Below are 18,423 nucleotides of genomic sequence, written 5' to 3' on the forward strand. Positions count from 1 at the left end.
TGTTCATGTTTCTAATCTGGGCTAAGCATCCTTCCTTTTTTGGTGTGCAAAACAGCTTTTCAAGGATAAAAGTATTTTTAAAAAGCTGATTTATATGCCAGATGTAAGCAGTATCTTTTCATGCCTCTGGTTACTTTTGTTGTTTGCTTGTTACCATAACCTTCTCTCTTGGGAGTTCAAGGAAGTTGATCACAAAAGTATCAAACTTTTTTTCACTATGAAGGATTAGCTTTTTTTTTTCCTGTCTTGTCCAATATCCAATTGGTCTTTGCAGTCTTTACAAGTGTGAATCACATATTTGGCCAGTGTACGTGCACTGACTAGAAACATTTCCCAGTAATACTTTATTTGTAGGTATAGAGTACTCCTCTTCAAACAGATGGAACAACTCTGAGATGGTATTACAAAAGCCTTTGAGGAACTATTAGTAAAGAAAATAATGTTAGTTTTCATATAGGAAATTGATAAAAGCAGTATGTATATGTTTAAAGGGTACATACATAAGAATATATATGAATGCAAATATGCTATCAGGAAAGAAATCAAAATAATATCTATGATAGGGTAAATTTCAATGATAGACTCACCTCCCACCAAAATACAAGAAAATTGGTCAAAAAGAGCTTCTCAGACAACTGTTTTCAAGCAAGGCACCATAGTACTCTAATCCTTAAAATAAGATATACATACAAGGTGAGGCCCATGCTGGCCCAAGCATTCTGTCAAGAAGCCCCTTCTAGACGACAGCACAGGGGCCCCAATAGCCCTAGTCTCATGGAGCTAAAGAGGCAGAGATAGGAGTTGAAGGTAAATGAAGTATCTAGAAAATACAGAGCAGGGCACCAAGAAAAGAAGAAGCCCCAAGAAGGCGAAAGGGTGCTGTGGTCTGAATGCTTGTGCTCCTGCAAAACTCCTAAGTTAAAACCTAATCACCAACCTCATGACACAGGAAGAAGAGGCTTTTAGAAGACCATTAGGTTGATGGTAGATGACCTCATGAAGGGGACTATTACACTTATACAACAAGCCTCAGACCCACATGAGGATACAGGGAGACGATGCCATGCTATATGCCAACCAGTAAACAGGCCCTCACCAGACACCCAAGCCTGCTGGTGTCTTGATTTTGGACTTCACAGCTTCCATCATCATGAGAAACAAACATGTTGTCGATAAACTATGGCACTGCTTACAGCACCTAAATGGATTGTAAAAGAGAAGCCTAACAAACACCACACTGAAGTTCATGGCAGAGAACAGAAGACAAGTCAACAAATTTATACATCGAGAAGAAAGAAAGATTAAACAACAAAACAGGCAAACGAATAAGGATCCTGCCGCCTGACGAGTACTACCACGTGACCTAACATGTAAAAGTTCCACAAGGGGAAACGTGGGGCACCGAAACATTTGAAGAAATGGCAGAAAACTTTCATTTGGAGAACCAAGCAAATCTCCAACAGGGAGAAATATGTCTAAAATCAAGACACATCATAAATGTACAATACTACCAACAATAATGAAGGGAAAAACTTAATGCCGTCATAATAAAAGACATTATAGGCTGGGTACAATAGTATAGAAAACAAGTGACTCTTCATCACAAGCAGTGGAGGCCAAGAGAAAATGGAAGGTCATCCTTAAAGTATTGAAAAAATAAAAGAATCTTTCTGGGCTGGAGAGATGGCTTAGTGGTTAAGCGATTGTCTGTGAAGCCTAAGGACCCCAGTTTGAGGCTCAATTCCCAAGGACCCACGAAAACCAGATGCACAAGGGGCGCATGCATCTGGAGTTCATTTGCAGTGGCTGGAGACCATGCTGCACCCGTTCTCTCTCCCTCCCTCCCTCCCTCCCTTTCTCTCTGCTACTCTCAAATAAATAAATAAAAATAAAAAAGAAAAGAAAAATAATCTCTCTTCAAAAGTAAGGTGAAATAAAGGTACCTCTTCATAACAAAAACATGTCAACAGAGCCGGGCGTAGTGGCGCATGCCTTTAATCCCAGCACCGGGGAGGCAGAGGTAGGAGGTTTGCTGTGAGTTCGAGGCCACCCTGAGACCACATAGTGAATTCCAGGTCAGCCTGGGCTACAGAGTGAGACCCTACCTTGAAAAACAAAACAACAACACACACACACCAAGGATGGTTCACAGTACAACTACAACGTGAAGGAAGCCCTTGAGCTGGAGAGAAATAGTAACAGGAGGCAGACCTAGAGAAGAGAGTGAAGAACTTGTATTCCTTATGTAGAAATAAAATAAAATAAAGACGCAACAGAACCAAGGAAGGAGGATCCACAGAAGTATGGTACTGTCAGGTTCTCACCATCCATATGCAGTGGCACAATTTCCTAAGAGTACTAAGTTAAAGGTGTTTATTGTGAGCCCTGGAAGAAAGCCAACAGAGGAAACAGGATGGAACACTAAGACATGTGTAAGGAATACAAAGGAAGACAGAAAGAAGACACAGAAGAGCTACAAACCATGGTAGCCAGTTGGGAGAAAGGCAAGTTAATACCACTTTGAAAATAGAAAGTCAAAAGACATCATAGGTCTCCAGTTTTTAAAATGCTTAAACAACTGGGGACACTGGAGACCTAAATGGAATAACAAGCCCATTTTAAAAGAAAAGAGATCCTCACCCGCAGCATGCTCTAACAAAAAGAAAGGGAGGACACGGAATCTGGCCCAGGCAATGGTTAAACAGAAACTAGTCCAACTTTCAAGAGCATCACGTGGACTGACATACCCACACAGAATCCAGAGGAGATACAGACAAGGACAGCAGAGCTACATTCCCCTCACCCCCAGCTCCTTCCTACCAGTATTGAAGAGTGAAGAGAAGAAAAGAGAGGGGGTGTAATTTTACCAAAGCACTTGAGGCTTTCAGCTAGGGAAGACAGAGGGAATGGAGACAATAGAAAAGCTGAGGTAAATTTCTTATTGGCAAGAAATCATCAGAGGAATCTCAGAGTAACTAACATATGACAGGAAGCGCATGGTAGTGCTCGATGCAAAGAGAATTTCTCAGCAACTGAAAAAGTAAGCAGGAAGCAACTTCCTATAATTCAAAAAGATTTAGAAGAGATCCTAAATACATGAGAAGAGACATGGTATGATTAGTCACAAGGGAAATATTCAAATTAAGGCAAAATAAAATAACTACTTTCATATCTATTAGATGTGCTAAAGATAAACACAGAATCCAAAAGCAGACAAGACGAGTCCAGTACTGGGAAGAATGTGAAATGAATGTGTCACTTGCTTGTTGCTGGCAGAAGAGTGTAAGTGGTATAACCACTTAGAAAACTGCCATGCAATCGCTTTATAAAGTTAAATATGTACCTGCCCTATGAAGCAGGGTTATTCATTCCGGGGTAGTTACCCCAAAGAAATAAAAATGTATGTTGGCAAACAGCCTAGTAAAATAATGCTCGATCAGCTTCTTTTCTTTTTGTTTTTGTTATTAAGTAGAAACTTTGTATGGACACATCATGTATTGGTACCATTATTTCCTTCCTCTCTGCTTTATTCCACTCAAGACCCTCCTTAGTGGGAATGCTAGTATTCACCATAGAGTGGTGGGTTATGGGATGTGACAGCAGCAGCCAGTCATTGGGGTGGGGGGACAATGTATCTGCATATTCCTTCCCACTCTGTGACTCTGATATTCTTTCCACTCCCTCACCTGCAGAATTCCCTGAGCCTTGGCGGGTATGCTTTAAGTGTGCTTTAGTGTTGAGCTCTCAGTAGTGTCTGGATTTCTGCTTTGGTGCATTTTGAGTATCCTCAGTGTCTCCATTGCCCTGGAACAGGTTGTCAGGCTTGCCATGGAAGCAGCACTCTTGCTCATCCCACCAATTCCTCTTTGGCAGGTAAGGCCCAGGTGAAACCACAGAGGAATTGCCCTATCAGTTTTATTCATACAAACACAAAGCTAGGAAGAACCTAACTATATGATCATCAGGAGGAAAGTCCATATACAAACTGTATCATCATGCAAAAGAATAGTATTATGCAGTAAAACGAATGGGATATTGACATGTGCAACAGCATGGGTGCATCTCCAGGCAACTACCTCAGTAAAGAAATCAGTTCTAGAGAACACACTATAGGGTGGAGGAGCAGGAAAAGGTAATGGAATATGTGTGACATGGAAGCCGAAGAGGGGGCTATTTGTGGAGGAGGACGGGACCAGCAAGTGGGAGGATAAAGAAGACAGGGGACTGAGAACAAAGCGCAAAGACATATGTGTATGAAAATGTCTCAGTGAAACCTTTCACTTTGCATGCTAACTAAAAAAATACTCAAATTTTAAAATGTCAATAAAGCAAAAAAACCTTAAATGTCCTATTTAACAATTTTAAAAAGAGATGTGGATTTAGCTCAGTGATAGGGTGCATACATAGCATATACACGGCCCTCAGTTCAATCCCCAGTACCACAAAAAGAAAAGGCAAGAACATGCTGCGTGCTTCCATTTACATTAGGTTCAGCAACGTGTCCCATAAATCCAGGGACAGATGACATTTTGCCTATGGTATTCACATCCCTTTATTCTGCCTCTGTTCTAGTGTTCTCTGCACTTTTCCCAATTTGTACTTGGGTGGAACAACAACAACAACAACAACAAAAGATATCTAATTGGAAGGATACCAAATATTACAAAAAGTAAGAAAGAGAGCACAACCAGAAATGAATCACTTCCTGCAGAGTCATGCGAGTGATGGTGCTATCACAAACACTGGGTTTCCTCCCATTCACAGAAGCACCTGAAGTTTCAGGACCTCGCAGTTAAAGGGACAGTTTAATGTGCAGGGCGGAATAGCAGGCAGCAGGTTGAGTTCAGAATGCCTGAGTCCTACACCTCAGACAAGACCTGTGTTATGTGTTGCTTTGTTGGCTGCAAGTCATAGAAGCAATCCAGAGGGACTCAAGTGTCAAGCCTGTTAGTTGTTATAAAGTATCACTCCAAACAAGCAAATCCAAGTACAGACAACAGAAACAAAGCTAAAAAGCTCAAATAAAAAATAAATGTCTAAACGCTTGTGAAATGGGTGCAATAAACAGAAATAAAATTATGTGAAACCAGCCAGGAAACATTCACCCTTCCCTAGTTATTAGGAGGCACTTAGTGATATCAGAAGTACATCATTAATTTCTGGGAATATATTATGGAAGGAAATGGACACATTCTACCACAAAAAGTGATACTACAGGAAATGACAAAATAATATAGACAGTATTTTTTGAGTGTTTTTTGGCATATAAAAACTTCACAGCTAGAGTATTACATTCATACATTTTCATTCTACAATACATTATATATCATATAAGGATCATATATGAATATAATATGAAAACTTAAATTATTATCTCTGTTGACACACTTTCTAGGCAATCCTCAAAAGAGATCTAATTTTCTGACCAACTGAATTTACAGAGTTGATGCAAGCTAGAATGATGAATCTCTACAGAGCTGACCACACAGAATCAACTCTTAGAGATATGCTCCATACTGACTTCAAGAATTTTTCATTAAATACGTAAGACACTATATGAGGTTAAAATATTATTTCTAAAGCAAAGTGAGTGCCACAGTAATATTACTTTGTAAGTAATGTTGAATCTATTCATGAAGGCCAGTATACAAAAATCTAAAAATTAATCAACTTATTATGCTTTACCTAGAAATATATGATCTGGAAAAAAACTGTGGAGAAAGTACTTTTTGTTTTTATTTTTGTAAAACTATTCTTTTTATGCACATTCATACTTTTTAGTGATAATTTTTATGTTATGTACAAAATGTATTTTGATCATAGGCCCATTGATTCCCTGTTTTTCCCCATCGCTTCATATTCTTCCCACTGCAACCTTTCTCCATCCAACTAGTTCCTCTACTATATTTTTTTGCATTGATTATAAATTTTATTGTATGACTATTGGGGGCTGGCATATTCCCACTGGTTTATAGTCTTATAATTCCTCTCCCCAGCCCCAATCCACTTAGGGGCCTCCTCAGGGGGGTTGTTTCACTGTTGGGGCATGAATGCATGAGTCAGTGTCGGTAGAGGGGAGACAATGCCTCAGGATATTCCTTCCTACCCTGTAGCTCTTATAAACTTTCTGCCCCCACTTTTGCAATGTACTATGAGCCTTGGCAGGTGTGTTACAAGCCTACTTTAGTGTTGAGCTCTCTGCTACCTCTGGATTTCTCTTTGATGAGTTGTGAGTGTCCTCAGTGTCCATCACCATCTCCCTGAGACTGGCTGTCAGGATAGCTGTGAGAGCAGCACTCATAATGAGATCGCCACTTCCTCTGTAATGTCTCGTGAGTCCTGGCAGATGTGATAATGGTGGGTCATCTTCTGCTAAGCAGTCAACTACCTTTAAATGTTTGTTTGTTTGTTTGTTTGTTTGCTTGTTTGTTTGTTTTTATGTATGGTCTTATTGTAGCCCAGGCTGACCTGGAACTCATTCTTTAGTCCCAGATTGGCCTCAAATTCACATTGATCCACCTACCTCTGCCTCTCAAGTGCTGGAAGTAAAGGAATGCCACCCCCAGCCAAAGCATTTTTTTTAAATAACAAAAATGTGTTTTTTTATGGATTTCACATGTGCAGTGTTTAATCTTCTCATAGATCCCTCAAGTTCTACTGACAGGGACATGAACTTTCAGGCACAGCTCACATGGACAGAGTAGTGGGTGTTTTTAAAAGAGTTACTTAGTCAAAACAATACCATCCAACCAGTACATCGGTAGCTTTCTCTGCTCATTCTTCAATAGCTATGTGGATGTAAAGCTTGAATCATAAGTTGTCTTGTTTTTAATCATATTACCCTTCTCTCATGACCAACAATGTATGATGTTTGTGAAAGCTGCAAATACATGGATTCACAAAGGAAGGTCCCTGGATGCCCTCCCAAAACAAGTCCCAGATTCATGGTAGTCACAAGAGTACAGGGGTTTTTGTTTGTTTGTTTTTACTACTTACGAGGCACATCATAATCTAATTCCTGTTTGGCAGGCAGAAATGACAATTCCAGAACTCAAGTAGTATTATTAAATTTTTGTATGCTCCTTTTAAAATCAAGGTTAATGCACATCAATCTCCTCACTACATAGTGAAAGCTGGACTCCAAGCTCCAAGCATACATCTGTAATCTCAATGTGCCTATGGTCATGGGAGGTAGAGTATAGGCCAGCACAGGTAAAAACAAAACAAGGAAACCCTGTCTCAAGCAAAAATGGAAGGAGAGGACAAACAACCCAAAGGTTGTGTTCAGACCTCCACACATTCACTATGGCATATGTGTGACCCCCCACATCTACATATGCAAACTCAAACACACACAAACATATACATCCACAATAAAAAAATGCAAAACAAAAAACAATGTAAGCATGTGCCTTATGCACACTAAAATGATTCTATCATATCATACCATACACTTACATGCTGTGAAATTCAGAACTAGAATAGCTCCTTAAGCAATTATCTTGCCAGGGCAGTAACTGGAAGGGGCACCGATCACAATACATCCTATAGTAACCATGGCCCTCAGACAGAAATGCCTTCTCATATTCACATAAGGAGAAGATTCTTGGTCATATTTCATGCAAATTCCTTCATCTTCAAAACAGACAGATACTTACAAATGCATTTATATCCACAGTCCAGTGCCCAGACATAGAGAAGCATGAATGATAACATACTTATGACATAAAACAAACCATAATACAGACTGTGATTACCTGGAGGTAGGAATTTTAGCTGGTTATTAGCTAATCGAAGATGACGTAAAGCTCTCAGACGACCAATTTCTGGGCAAACAACTTCTAAGGCATTGTCACTAAGATCCAGACACTGGAGTTTTACCAGGGACCCAATAGCTTCAAAGAAAAGAGAAAGAGATGGGCAAACGGTGTTTCATTCAAGTGTTTTAGTAAATCTTAAATACAAGTATTACAATTTGAAGTATTTTAATACTTCCCATTCCTGTCACAAAACAGTAAAAACATAGATTGGGCCTAGTCTTATGAAATGATAAATTCTTGTACCTTGAGATAAATATCATAACTTTAAAAAGAGAATATATGCCGGGCGTGGTGGCAGACGCCTTTAATCCCAGCACTTGGGAGGCAGAGGTAGGAGGATCACAGTGAGTTCAAGGCTGCACTGAGGACTACATAGTGAATTCCAAGTCAGCCTGGGCTAGAGTGAGACCCTACCTCAAAAAACCGAAAGAGAATATATAAAAATGTTAACAATGGGAAAAGTACTTAATTAGATAAATAATTCAAGAATGAGGCCAGATGTGTTGGTGAATACCCACAATCATTGAGCCAAAGAGAGTAAGACAGGAGGGTAAAGAATTTGAGGATAGGCTTGATTACCTTTTAAAGCCAGGCCTGGTGGCACACACCTCAAATCCTAGCAGCCCAGAGGCAGAGACAGAAAGCTGCAAGTTCAAGGCCAGCCTTGACTACAAAGGGAAATCTTACCTCAAACAGATTAAATTAGAAAAATAATAAAACTATACAAGATCTCTTTTATCTAAACAAAAATTTTGACCTCATATAGTATATCTAGATCCTACTTTATTATTTTCCTAATAACAGTTTGTTTAATAATTTACCTAGCCATTATAGCTCTTTTAAACTTATTTAATCATGACTCTTAACTGGACTCATTATGGAAAAAGACTTTAAAGCAAATACATTTAAAAATACATCATAATTAAAATTGCCTAACACATTCAACCAACTAGGTTTATAATTTGTTCTACTTGCAAAGCAAAATATGCTTACCTTCTGGAATCACAATTATATTATTTGAGTGAAGGTACCTATGTGGAAGAGCAGAAAAACAGAGGGAAAAGCTGTTATCATTTGGTGCTTCTGCCAGATAATCAGTTAATAAATGCTCAATTTAAAATTTATCAAATATGAGGCAAAACTTTCTTTCACACCCTACTATATTAACAAAATACATGGTTATCACAGCTAACTAGTAGTACTTTGAGAGTAATATTTCATGTCAGAATCACAAATATTAAATCTATTTGCTTATTATGTAATTTTAAAAGCATATAGAATACATTCTGCAGAATTTTTTTCAAACTCAATCTAAAATTACTAGTTTATCCACTTCACTTAAAGTATTCAGGTTTTCATTAATAAACCTATGGTGTAAAGAAAAACCAACACTTATAAGTAAAAGGAGACACAAGTTTAGTCTCTAATGGAAAACTGCAAAATAAAGATATTTCAAACTAGAACTCTTACTGATAACCAGGAACGTATACATTAAATTTTATCATTTCAAGTAACTGCAGAAATACTCAGATGTCAGGGACAGAAAATTTATTTCACAGCAAAAGGAACATCGTAAACAAGAAACCAAATCTTTAAAAAGGCCAGACAAGTCTAGGCAAGCCTAAATTGCCAGTACTTTCCTACTAGAGTATCTTTAGCACCCTCTGGTGGAGACTTCATACAATCCCCAGTAACCAGCTACTCAAAAGGAAGTAAGTGCCTTTGGAGGGTAGAAGAATAATCTGAGAAAATAATGTTTTATTACTGATTTTGAGATGAGAGAGCTGGACTTAGAAAAATTTATTTTAAACCAATTGTTTTATTGTAATTTAACAAATAAATTTCCATAAAATATTTTTAAAAGCTTAGTAATTTTCACATTTTAAAAGTCTAATACTGACTAAGCACAGAGTAAGAAAAAGAACAGAAAACTAATACTTTAATGAAGATTTTCCTATACTAAATTAAATCCATGTTTTAGTGGATATTAACCTATTAGCACTAAAATCAGCTAAATGCTAGATATACTACAACATAAGTTCTACAGAGAGAGAAAAGGTTAGTGATTCTTAAGGGTTGGAACCAGCTTTGCTAAAATGGATATGGAAGTCATCTTGTCAACAATGTCAAAAGCTCAAAATCCCCCAAGCAGAAGTAACACCCCATCTAATGACAAGAAACCCACTCTCCCATGTCTTCAACAAACAAGCAGCTTTGCCCCTAGCCTTCCTTTAAGTCCTCACACTGCCACTGACAGAGGACAGACAGCTGAGCTGTAGTTCCTGTCCTCGCTGCCAGTTGGCAAAACAACACAGCTTTTGCTTTTGGCAAAATTCCATGCCATAGTATTGGCTTGGATGTGTGTCAGACAGCAAGCTCTTGTTTGATAACTGTATGACAGAATTTACTCAAGTATTCTATGACAAATTTCATTTTTTGCTTTGTACATATGAACTCATTACACACTTTAGAATAAGTACTTTGGAATCACTAATTTTAGGAAGGAATATCTAATTTATCAATAAGATTTGTGCCAAAAACTGTAAATAAATATATGCACACACAAAAATATACATGCCTGTATTTACTACACAAATGTAGAAGCCTGTATTTTTTACACAAAACCTGGAGTGCCATCATATGAAAAACCAGAATGGTGGGGTTAGAAAGATGGCTTAGCGGTTAAGGCACTTGCCTGCAAAACCAAAGGACCCAGGTTCAATTTCCCAGGACTCACGTAAGCCAGATGCACAAGGAGGCACATGAATCTGGAGTTTGTTTGCAGTGGCTGACGGCCCTGGCACACCCATTCTCCATCTGCCTTTCTCTCTCACACACACATAAATAATAAAATAAAATAAAATCAAAAAGGAAAAACCAGAATGAAGTTTTAAAAATTGCCTCAGCAAAATACTTGTCCTGAGTTCTACCTATAAAAAGGCCTTAAACTCGGCTGCGGAGATGGCTTAGCGGTTAAGGCACTTGCCCATAAAGCCAAATGACCTCGGTTCAATTCCCTGGCACCCACATAAGCCAGATGCACAAGGTGGTGCACGCATCTGGAGTCCATATGCAGTGGTTGGAAGCCCTGGCACAACCATTCTCTCTCTCTCTGCCTCATTCCCTCTCTCAAGTAAATAAATAAAAATAAAAGGCCTTAAACTGTCCAAAATCGAAATGTGAACAACAGTATCTACTATTATGACTTCAACTTAAAAATTATGTCTGGGGCTCAGGAGATAAAGTGCTTGCTTGTACTGGAGTCCGGATACCAACATTCAAGTAAAAGCCAGATGAGGCAGCATGTGATGCTGTACTACATGTGTACAAACCAGATAAAAGCCAGACACGATGCCTGTAATCCCAGTAGATGGTGGACGAGACAGGAGGCAGAGACAGGAGCATGAGAAACTTGCAGGCAGCCAGGCAAACACAGTGGTGAACAACACAGACTCTGCTTCAAACAAGGTGGAAAGCGAAGATCTAAAACTGGAAGTTTTACTCTGATTTCCAACACACTCAGACACAAGATTTAAGTAAAATTGTATTTTAGTATGCTAGGTCCATTTACTTCATAATAACAATGCTAGAAAGTAGGGTGTTTCCAATCCTGCAAACACCACAATCACCAAATCTTCAACATACTGGTATCCAAAACTATCATTTACTAAGTGAAACACCATTCCAATTCCACAGGAAATTCTAGGGTACAATCAATTGAGACTCATACTAGCATAGTGGCTCTCAGGGTAGCAAATCCTTGCTTGGAAATTGGATGAAGGATAGACTAGAACACTACTACCTTTACTGTACCTTCATAGCCGTATAGCCACAGGAAGACTGATCCTCTTGCTCTCCTAACTGATAAAAGAAAATTCTAAAAAAATACCATAAACATAGGAATGCTGTACAGCCAAATAAACTAATGAGTACAAAGCTTTGGCACAGTACTTGTTGGCACACAGGGAGAGGCCCAAGAATGGTACTGGCATCATTACCAAGTGACTGGCATCATTACCAAGCTATGAGTCAATTGGAATCACATGCTCAAGACTTTTGACTTTCAAGTCATTTCTTTTTAATTTTAATGCAATTTCAGAGCAGCTGAAATACTCACGTTGCCACATGAACTAGTTTTTATCATGTTCTACTGAAACCCTGAAGGAAATCACACTCTGTTACAGGAATGCCACTGTAGGGTATAGCCACTTCAGAAAATGGCTTGGTGGTTTTTCTATTGTTCTTCACAAATGTACTGTGATACTGTTGTTGTTTGTTTGTTTTGGAGGTAGGAACTTGCTCTAGTTCAGGCTGACCTGGAATTCACGATGTTGTCTTGGGCAGGCCTCAAACTCAGTGATCCTCCTACCTCTACCACCCAAATGCTAAGATTAAAGGCACGTGACACCACACCCAGCTTGACAAATATATTATGGAGCTGGTAAAATGTTACCAGGAAGAACTGAGGAGGTATGTACCAGAACACATACTATCTTTACAATTTTTCTATAGACATGAAATTATTCTAAGACAAAAAAGTTGCTATTTCTTTTTAAATTGGGAAGAAAGGACTTCCATTTCAAACCATGATAGGGCAATGGGGGCTAGCTTTACTTAACTGCTATAAACAAGAAAAAAAGCTGATTATATGAAACAACTCTTTTAAAAAGATTTATTTGTCTATTTAAGAGAGACAGACAGAGAAAGAAGCAAAAAGAGAGCAAGTGAGAGAGAAAGGGAGAGAGAATGGGCATACTAGGGCCTCCAGACACTGCAAATGAACTCCAGATACATCTAGTTTATGTGGGTACTGGGAAATCAAACCTGGTCCTTAGGCTGCCCAGGCAAGCCCCTTAACCACTAAGCCATCACTCTAGCCCCTGAAACAACTGTTTTCAGATAATGGAAACAGGAAAAGAAGACTATGCTTCCTAAAAGAAAAAAAGCTGGTGTGGTAGTCACAAACTCTCCTGCATTTCTCTTACAGGCAAGTTGGGCACTGGGGAGCAGGTGGAGGCATATACCTAAGCCCAGGAGACTGGAAGTAGAAGGGAAAGTTGAGAAGACAGAAATGCCAAGAAAATATTAAGAGGCTTGAATATTTTAACCTGAGAGATCCCTTGACTTTTCATTTCTAAAATGCAGGTGTCTAAGAGAAACTGGGCACAAAGCAGAAGAAAAGCTATAGGCTGAGCTATCCACAAAGTTTGCATAGGTCTGAGAAGCATACATTCAAGTTCTGAGCACATGTACCAATCCTGTGGCTCAGCTGGGGTATTCCAACAGAGCTTAGAGAACACAGCCTTTACAACAAGGCTACCCCTCCCCCCCACTTATGTCTGAGGTCATACTAGACCTACTGTAAGGAAACATTAAGACAATCAAACTAAACTGCAAAAACACAGACACCTGACAATGGGAAATTTATCAAAATTCGTAATCAAATCAAAAGGTGTTAGATAAGAATCATGACAATAGGGATGGAGAGATGGTTTAGCGGTTAAGCGCTTGCCTGTGAAGCCTAAGGACCCTGGTTCAAGGCTCAATTCCCCAGGACCCACATTAGCCAGATGCACGAGTTGCATGCATCTGCAGTTTGTTTGCAGTGGCTGGAGGCCCTGGCGTGCCCATTCACTCTCTCTCTCTCTCTGCCTGTAGCTCTCAAATAAATAAATAAATAAAATAAACAAAACAATTTTTAAAAATATTTAAAAAAAAAAGAATCATGACAATATGATCCAAAACCAGGAGAAAAAAGCAGGCAGTACTAATAAGCCCAGGATACCAATGGTTAGCAGACAAACATATTACAGCAGCCATAATAATCATATTTGAGTAGTTAAATGAAAATTGTGAATATTATGAAAACTACAAGATATAAAGATGATATAAAGAACTAAATATATCTGCTAGAAATCAAAGATATATAATAAAGTAGAAATGTCACTGGATAGGATTAACAGATTGCTGTTGACTAGTAAGAAATGCAATTTATCCAACTTAAATGGAGAAAGACACTGAAAAAGAACAGCCTTGGTAACTATGGGATGTATTAAACAGTCTAACAAACATGCAAAAGTCTCACAAGTATGGGCCAAAGACTGAGTATAGAAATAAGCCTCTGAAGAAAAACATCAGTAATTGTCCAAAGGTGATGAAAACATAGACTCCAGAAGCTCAATGACCCTGACAAACAAGGAAAAATAGTAAGATTATCAAAGCCAAATTCCTACAAAATAGTGTAAAACACCAGGAATCTAGGGTACGGCTCAGTGATACAGCACTTGTCTAGCAGGCACAGTCCTTGGGTTCCATTCAATGTCTTACTGCCACATAACAAGACCAGTAGTAACAATAAAATAAAATAAGGGAAACTCTTCAAAGTAGTACAAGGGAAGAAAAAGACACATTACAGACAAAGAAACAAATAGAAGAATAACAGATATCTTTTCAGAAACTGCAAGTGAGAGGGTAATGAACACCATGAAAGTGCTAGGAGTACAAAAAAGACGAAAGGAAGGAATGCTAGAAAATATAAATCCTAATCCCTGAAAAATACACGAGATAAGCAGACAACAAAAATGTATTACTTTTCGGGAGGAAAAGGAGAAAATCTTTGGGCCCTCAGATGCTTACATTTGACATCAAAAGCATAATACACAGTACATGCCAGCAAAAATTGATAAACTAGATCTCATCAAAAAGTAAACTTCTGCTTTAGAAAAAGAGCATAAAAAGGGAAGAAAGTATTTGTTTACAAAGTAGACTATTAGGTTCTAGAATATTCTCTAAAGAACTCATAAACTTCAATAATAAAAATATACAATTAAAGAGATGGAGAGATGGTGGTTAAGATGCTTGCCGGCAAAGCCTAACAACTCTAGTTCGATACCCTAGTACCCACGTAAAGCCAGATGCACAATGTAGCTCGTGCATCTAGAGTTTATTTGCAGTAGCCAGAGGCCCTGGCATGCCCGTTCTCTGTCTCTTTTTGTTTACAAATAAATAAAAATATTTTAAGTACAATTAAAGCAATAAACATGGACAGACATATCACCAAAGAAAAGACACAGGTGAAACAAATGTGTATAGGAAAAGTAGTTCAGTATCATTAGACGCTAGAGAACTACAAACTCAGTGTGATAAGCCATGATTTTATCAGAACAACTAAAAGAAAGAACAGTGATGCAGACACTGCAGACAGTGCTAATGAAGGAGCACCGAAGGAGTATCAGAGAGAAATAACTGAAGAACAAAAATCTACTCTGAATGAGTGATAGCCATCCCATGAGCTGGGGCCTAAGAGGAATGAAAGAGGGACAGGAGAAACCTAAGGAAAGGCCTGAGTTCTCCCTTCTCTGCTTCCTGTCTGCCAACTTGTGAGCCAGCCGCCACCCCCGGCACAGTACTGAGCCATACGCTATGCTTTCCCCACTATGATGAGCTGACATTGTGAACCAAAATAAATATTTCTCCCCCTAAGTGAGTTCTGTCAGAAAAATAACTAATAAGCTACACATAGTGGTTCACACTTGTGATCCCTAATTTGTGAGGTAGGAACGGGATCATCAGGGGTTTCTTGGCTACATAGCAAGTATAAGGCCAGGCTGGGCCATATGAGAACAGAGAGAGGGACAGAGAAAAGGATGGAAAAAGGGGAGGGAAAGAGAGGCAAAGAAATGAGGAGAGGAAGAAGAGGGAAAAAGAGGGTCAGAGAGGAGGAGAGGGATGGAGAGATGGAAGAGGAGAGGAAGGAGGAGCTGGAAGGGGAGGGGGAAATATAAAATGGTATAGCTAACTTAGAAAATTCTATTTTCAATTTCTTATAAAACTAATTCTAAGAAAAAGTAGTAGAATAAAAACTTCTTTTCCAGGCCAGGCATGTAGCACATGCCTTTAATCCCAGCAGGGACACAGAGGTTAGGACTGCTGTGAGTTGAAGGTCACCCTGAGTCTCCATAGTGATTTGCAGGTCAGCCTGGGCTAGAGTGAGACCCTACCTCAAAAAAAAAAAAAAAAAAACCACTTCTTTTCCAGAAAATCAATCATAATACTGATAAAAAATTTCAAACAGAAAACATTTAATACAGAAAATTACATACACATGCAGAATAAAAGAACTTAAAATTAGTAATAAGGAAATATCTATGTAAGAAAAACATTACAAAATGTGAGAACAGTATTTTCACTTGAGCAAGTCCCATCCTCCACACTCCAAGACTAAGAAACCCTGGAAAGCCAAAAGCCCACAAACAGAAAAGCAGCAGCACTGGAGCTCCTTCCAAGCCTCATTTCCCAGAGAATTATCATCATTCATCTTCTCTCAAGGTTTCCTGAAGACTCCACTTGCAAAGAAGTTTGCCTGGTACAAAAATTCTACACCCAATACTGAAAGCTGAAATCAATCACAGGTAACTGTTCAACTTCACAGTTGCTTTAGGCATGAGAAAACGGCTGAAACAAAAAGACACAAATCTTAAAGAAAAGCTCATCCTAAGGCCAATATTACTATAATACCAAGGAAAGGTAAAATGATACCAAGGACAGGAAAAATTATAAAACAACAGAGATATGAACTCTTATATAAACAGTTGCAAAATCCCACAAGAAGATACCAGCAAACCAAACAAAGCAACATATAAAAAGATTATACCCTAAGATCAAGCAGTAGCTACCCCAGAATTGTAAGGTTGGTTCCATGTGTACTAACTGATGTAACTGTCCCCTGAGATAACAGATTGTCCTCCTAGAAATTCCTTCAAGATTAAAAGTACACCTACTTATAATACACAGGAACAAGACTGGTGGCTCTCACCGGGGCACTAGGACTAAATGAAAGTTAGAGTTAATAATTTTGTTAATAAAAATTATCTCCAGGACTGTTAACATGTTTTGTCTGTACTTACAAATGTTAAATTATATGTTCCTGTCTTTCAGATATGGCTTACCATGTCAAAAGACAACATAAGTTAAATGTTGATGTTTTTAAAGACCATGTTTTAACTAGATCTGTTTTGTTAAAGACAGGAGGTACAGACCTACTCTATGTTAGCATTTTTCTCCTGGGTGTTTAACAACCAGATGTAGCAGCCAGAACCAAGGACTTTGGAGTTAAAAGGGTACCCTATATTTTGGTCTCAACCCCTCCAGGTCAAAAGGGCTCAGGAGATGATAGGGCACTTCTTCCTCTAGAGGCCCAAAAGCTCTTGATAATTCGCCTATCTTCTTGATCAGAGAAGACATGGAGGCCCAGATATTGGATTCCAATCACTATCCAGTCTGCAGAAGGAGAGTCAGAACAGAGGGGGAAACCCAATGCTTCTTAGGCAAGGGAAGCCACATGGTCAGCACAGCCCTGACCGTCCCAGCAGACAGCACAAATGCTGAGAGAGCCACAGGGCGCCTCCCAGGTCCCTGAAAGTCTCTCCTAAAGACCCACCAACTGACCTTCAAAATTACAATATAAAATTAAATTTTGGCTATCTTCTTGACCTTAAGCAACCCACAGAAAAATATAGCCAAAAAGTAAAGTAAATCTTAAAGAGTTTAAACATCACAATACAGACTGTAAATTTAGACAGATGTACTATGACTCAATGGCATCTGAAACATTATAAAAGTTAAATGCTGTGTACATATTCTTGATAATTCGTTAATGTCTCATTTGCTTCACAAGAACAGGTATAGGCCACACTATTTGGTAAATTTCTTTTTTAAACTTTTATTTATTTGTTTATTTACTTGACAGAGAAAGAGGGAGGGAGAGAGACAGAGACAGAGACACAGAAAGAGAATGGGTGCACCAGGGCCTCCAGCCACTGCATACAAACTCCAGATGTGTGTGCCTCCTTGTGCATCTGGCTAACGTGGATCCTGGGTAGCTGAACCTAGGTCCTTTGGCTTTTCAGGCAAATGCTTTAACAACTAAGCAATCCCTCCAGCCCTATTTGGTAAATTTCTAGCTCTTCATGGTGAAAGAAAATCATGCTTAGAATTTCTGGTAATAACGTTGCTAATTTTGGGACACTGTGTTTAATTATTATCTTAACCTTGTATCCTCTCATCTACAGTTAGCCCACATTCAGATGGTCCAGTGACAATCCAATTCCATCTACCTAGGTCCCCTGGAATGCCCACCAAGGCCAGAAATGCTACATGAATGGGAATCCTGAGGACTCTCTAAACCCCAATGTACCTGACACTTGCTTCTCCCTCATTTCTCCCATTTTCCCCCACTAGGATCATAGGTTTCTTCCCACACTGTAAGACCACCAGTAAACTTTTGTGGTATTGCAGAATGTCCACTAGAGGGGTACCCCAATTGCAACACCCAGTGGCCCTATTCAGCTTGAAGAAGTAAGACTAACCCTTTGTCCTAATCCCCTAGCAGCAGTTAAGGCTACCTCTTAGAAGGGGAAATGATAGGAGATGGAAATTGGCCAGGCAGGGTAACAAAAGATTAAGCTTGCACCCTTAATAGAGGACAGAAACTCTGATCCTTAACTAAGATTACTGAAAAAGCTGTAAAAGCTGGTCTTCATCCATAGCAACCTGCCAACTTGCTCTTCCTCATGTAGCCACTCCCCATAAAAAACAAAACAAA

At 38.9% G+C, this 18,423-nt stretch overlaps 1 protein-coding gene across 5 annotated transcripts in view; it reads right to left on the minus strand.

The window, feature by feature from the left end:
• The window catches only part of Lrrc28 (leucine rich repeat containing 28), a 143,944-nt gene that overhangs the window by 106,365 nt on the left and 19,156 nt on the right, over positions 1 to 18,423 (minus strand). For all 5 annotated transcript variants that reach the window (XM_045146588.1, XM_045146587.1, XM_045146586.1 and 2 more), the window contains exons 4-5: positions 8,814 to 8,851; positions 7,758 to 7,895 (exon numbers count right to left, since the gene is read on the minus strand). In XM_045146588.1, the coding sequence (XP_045002523.1) occupies positions 7,758 to 7,895; positions 8,814 to 8,851 (176 nt within the window). The remainder of the gene's footprint in view (positions 1 to 7,757; positions 7,896 to 8,813; positions 8,852 to 18,423) is intronic.

The sequence above is a fragment of the Jaculus jaculus genome, chromosome 3, assembly GCF_020740685.1.
Source record: "Jaculus jaculus isolate mJacJac1 chromosome 3, mJacJac1.mat.Y.cur, whole genome shotgun sequence".
Lineage (NCBI taxonomy): Eukaryota > Metazoa > Chordata > Mammalia > Rodentia > Dipodidae > Jaculus > Jaculus jaculus.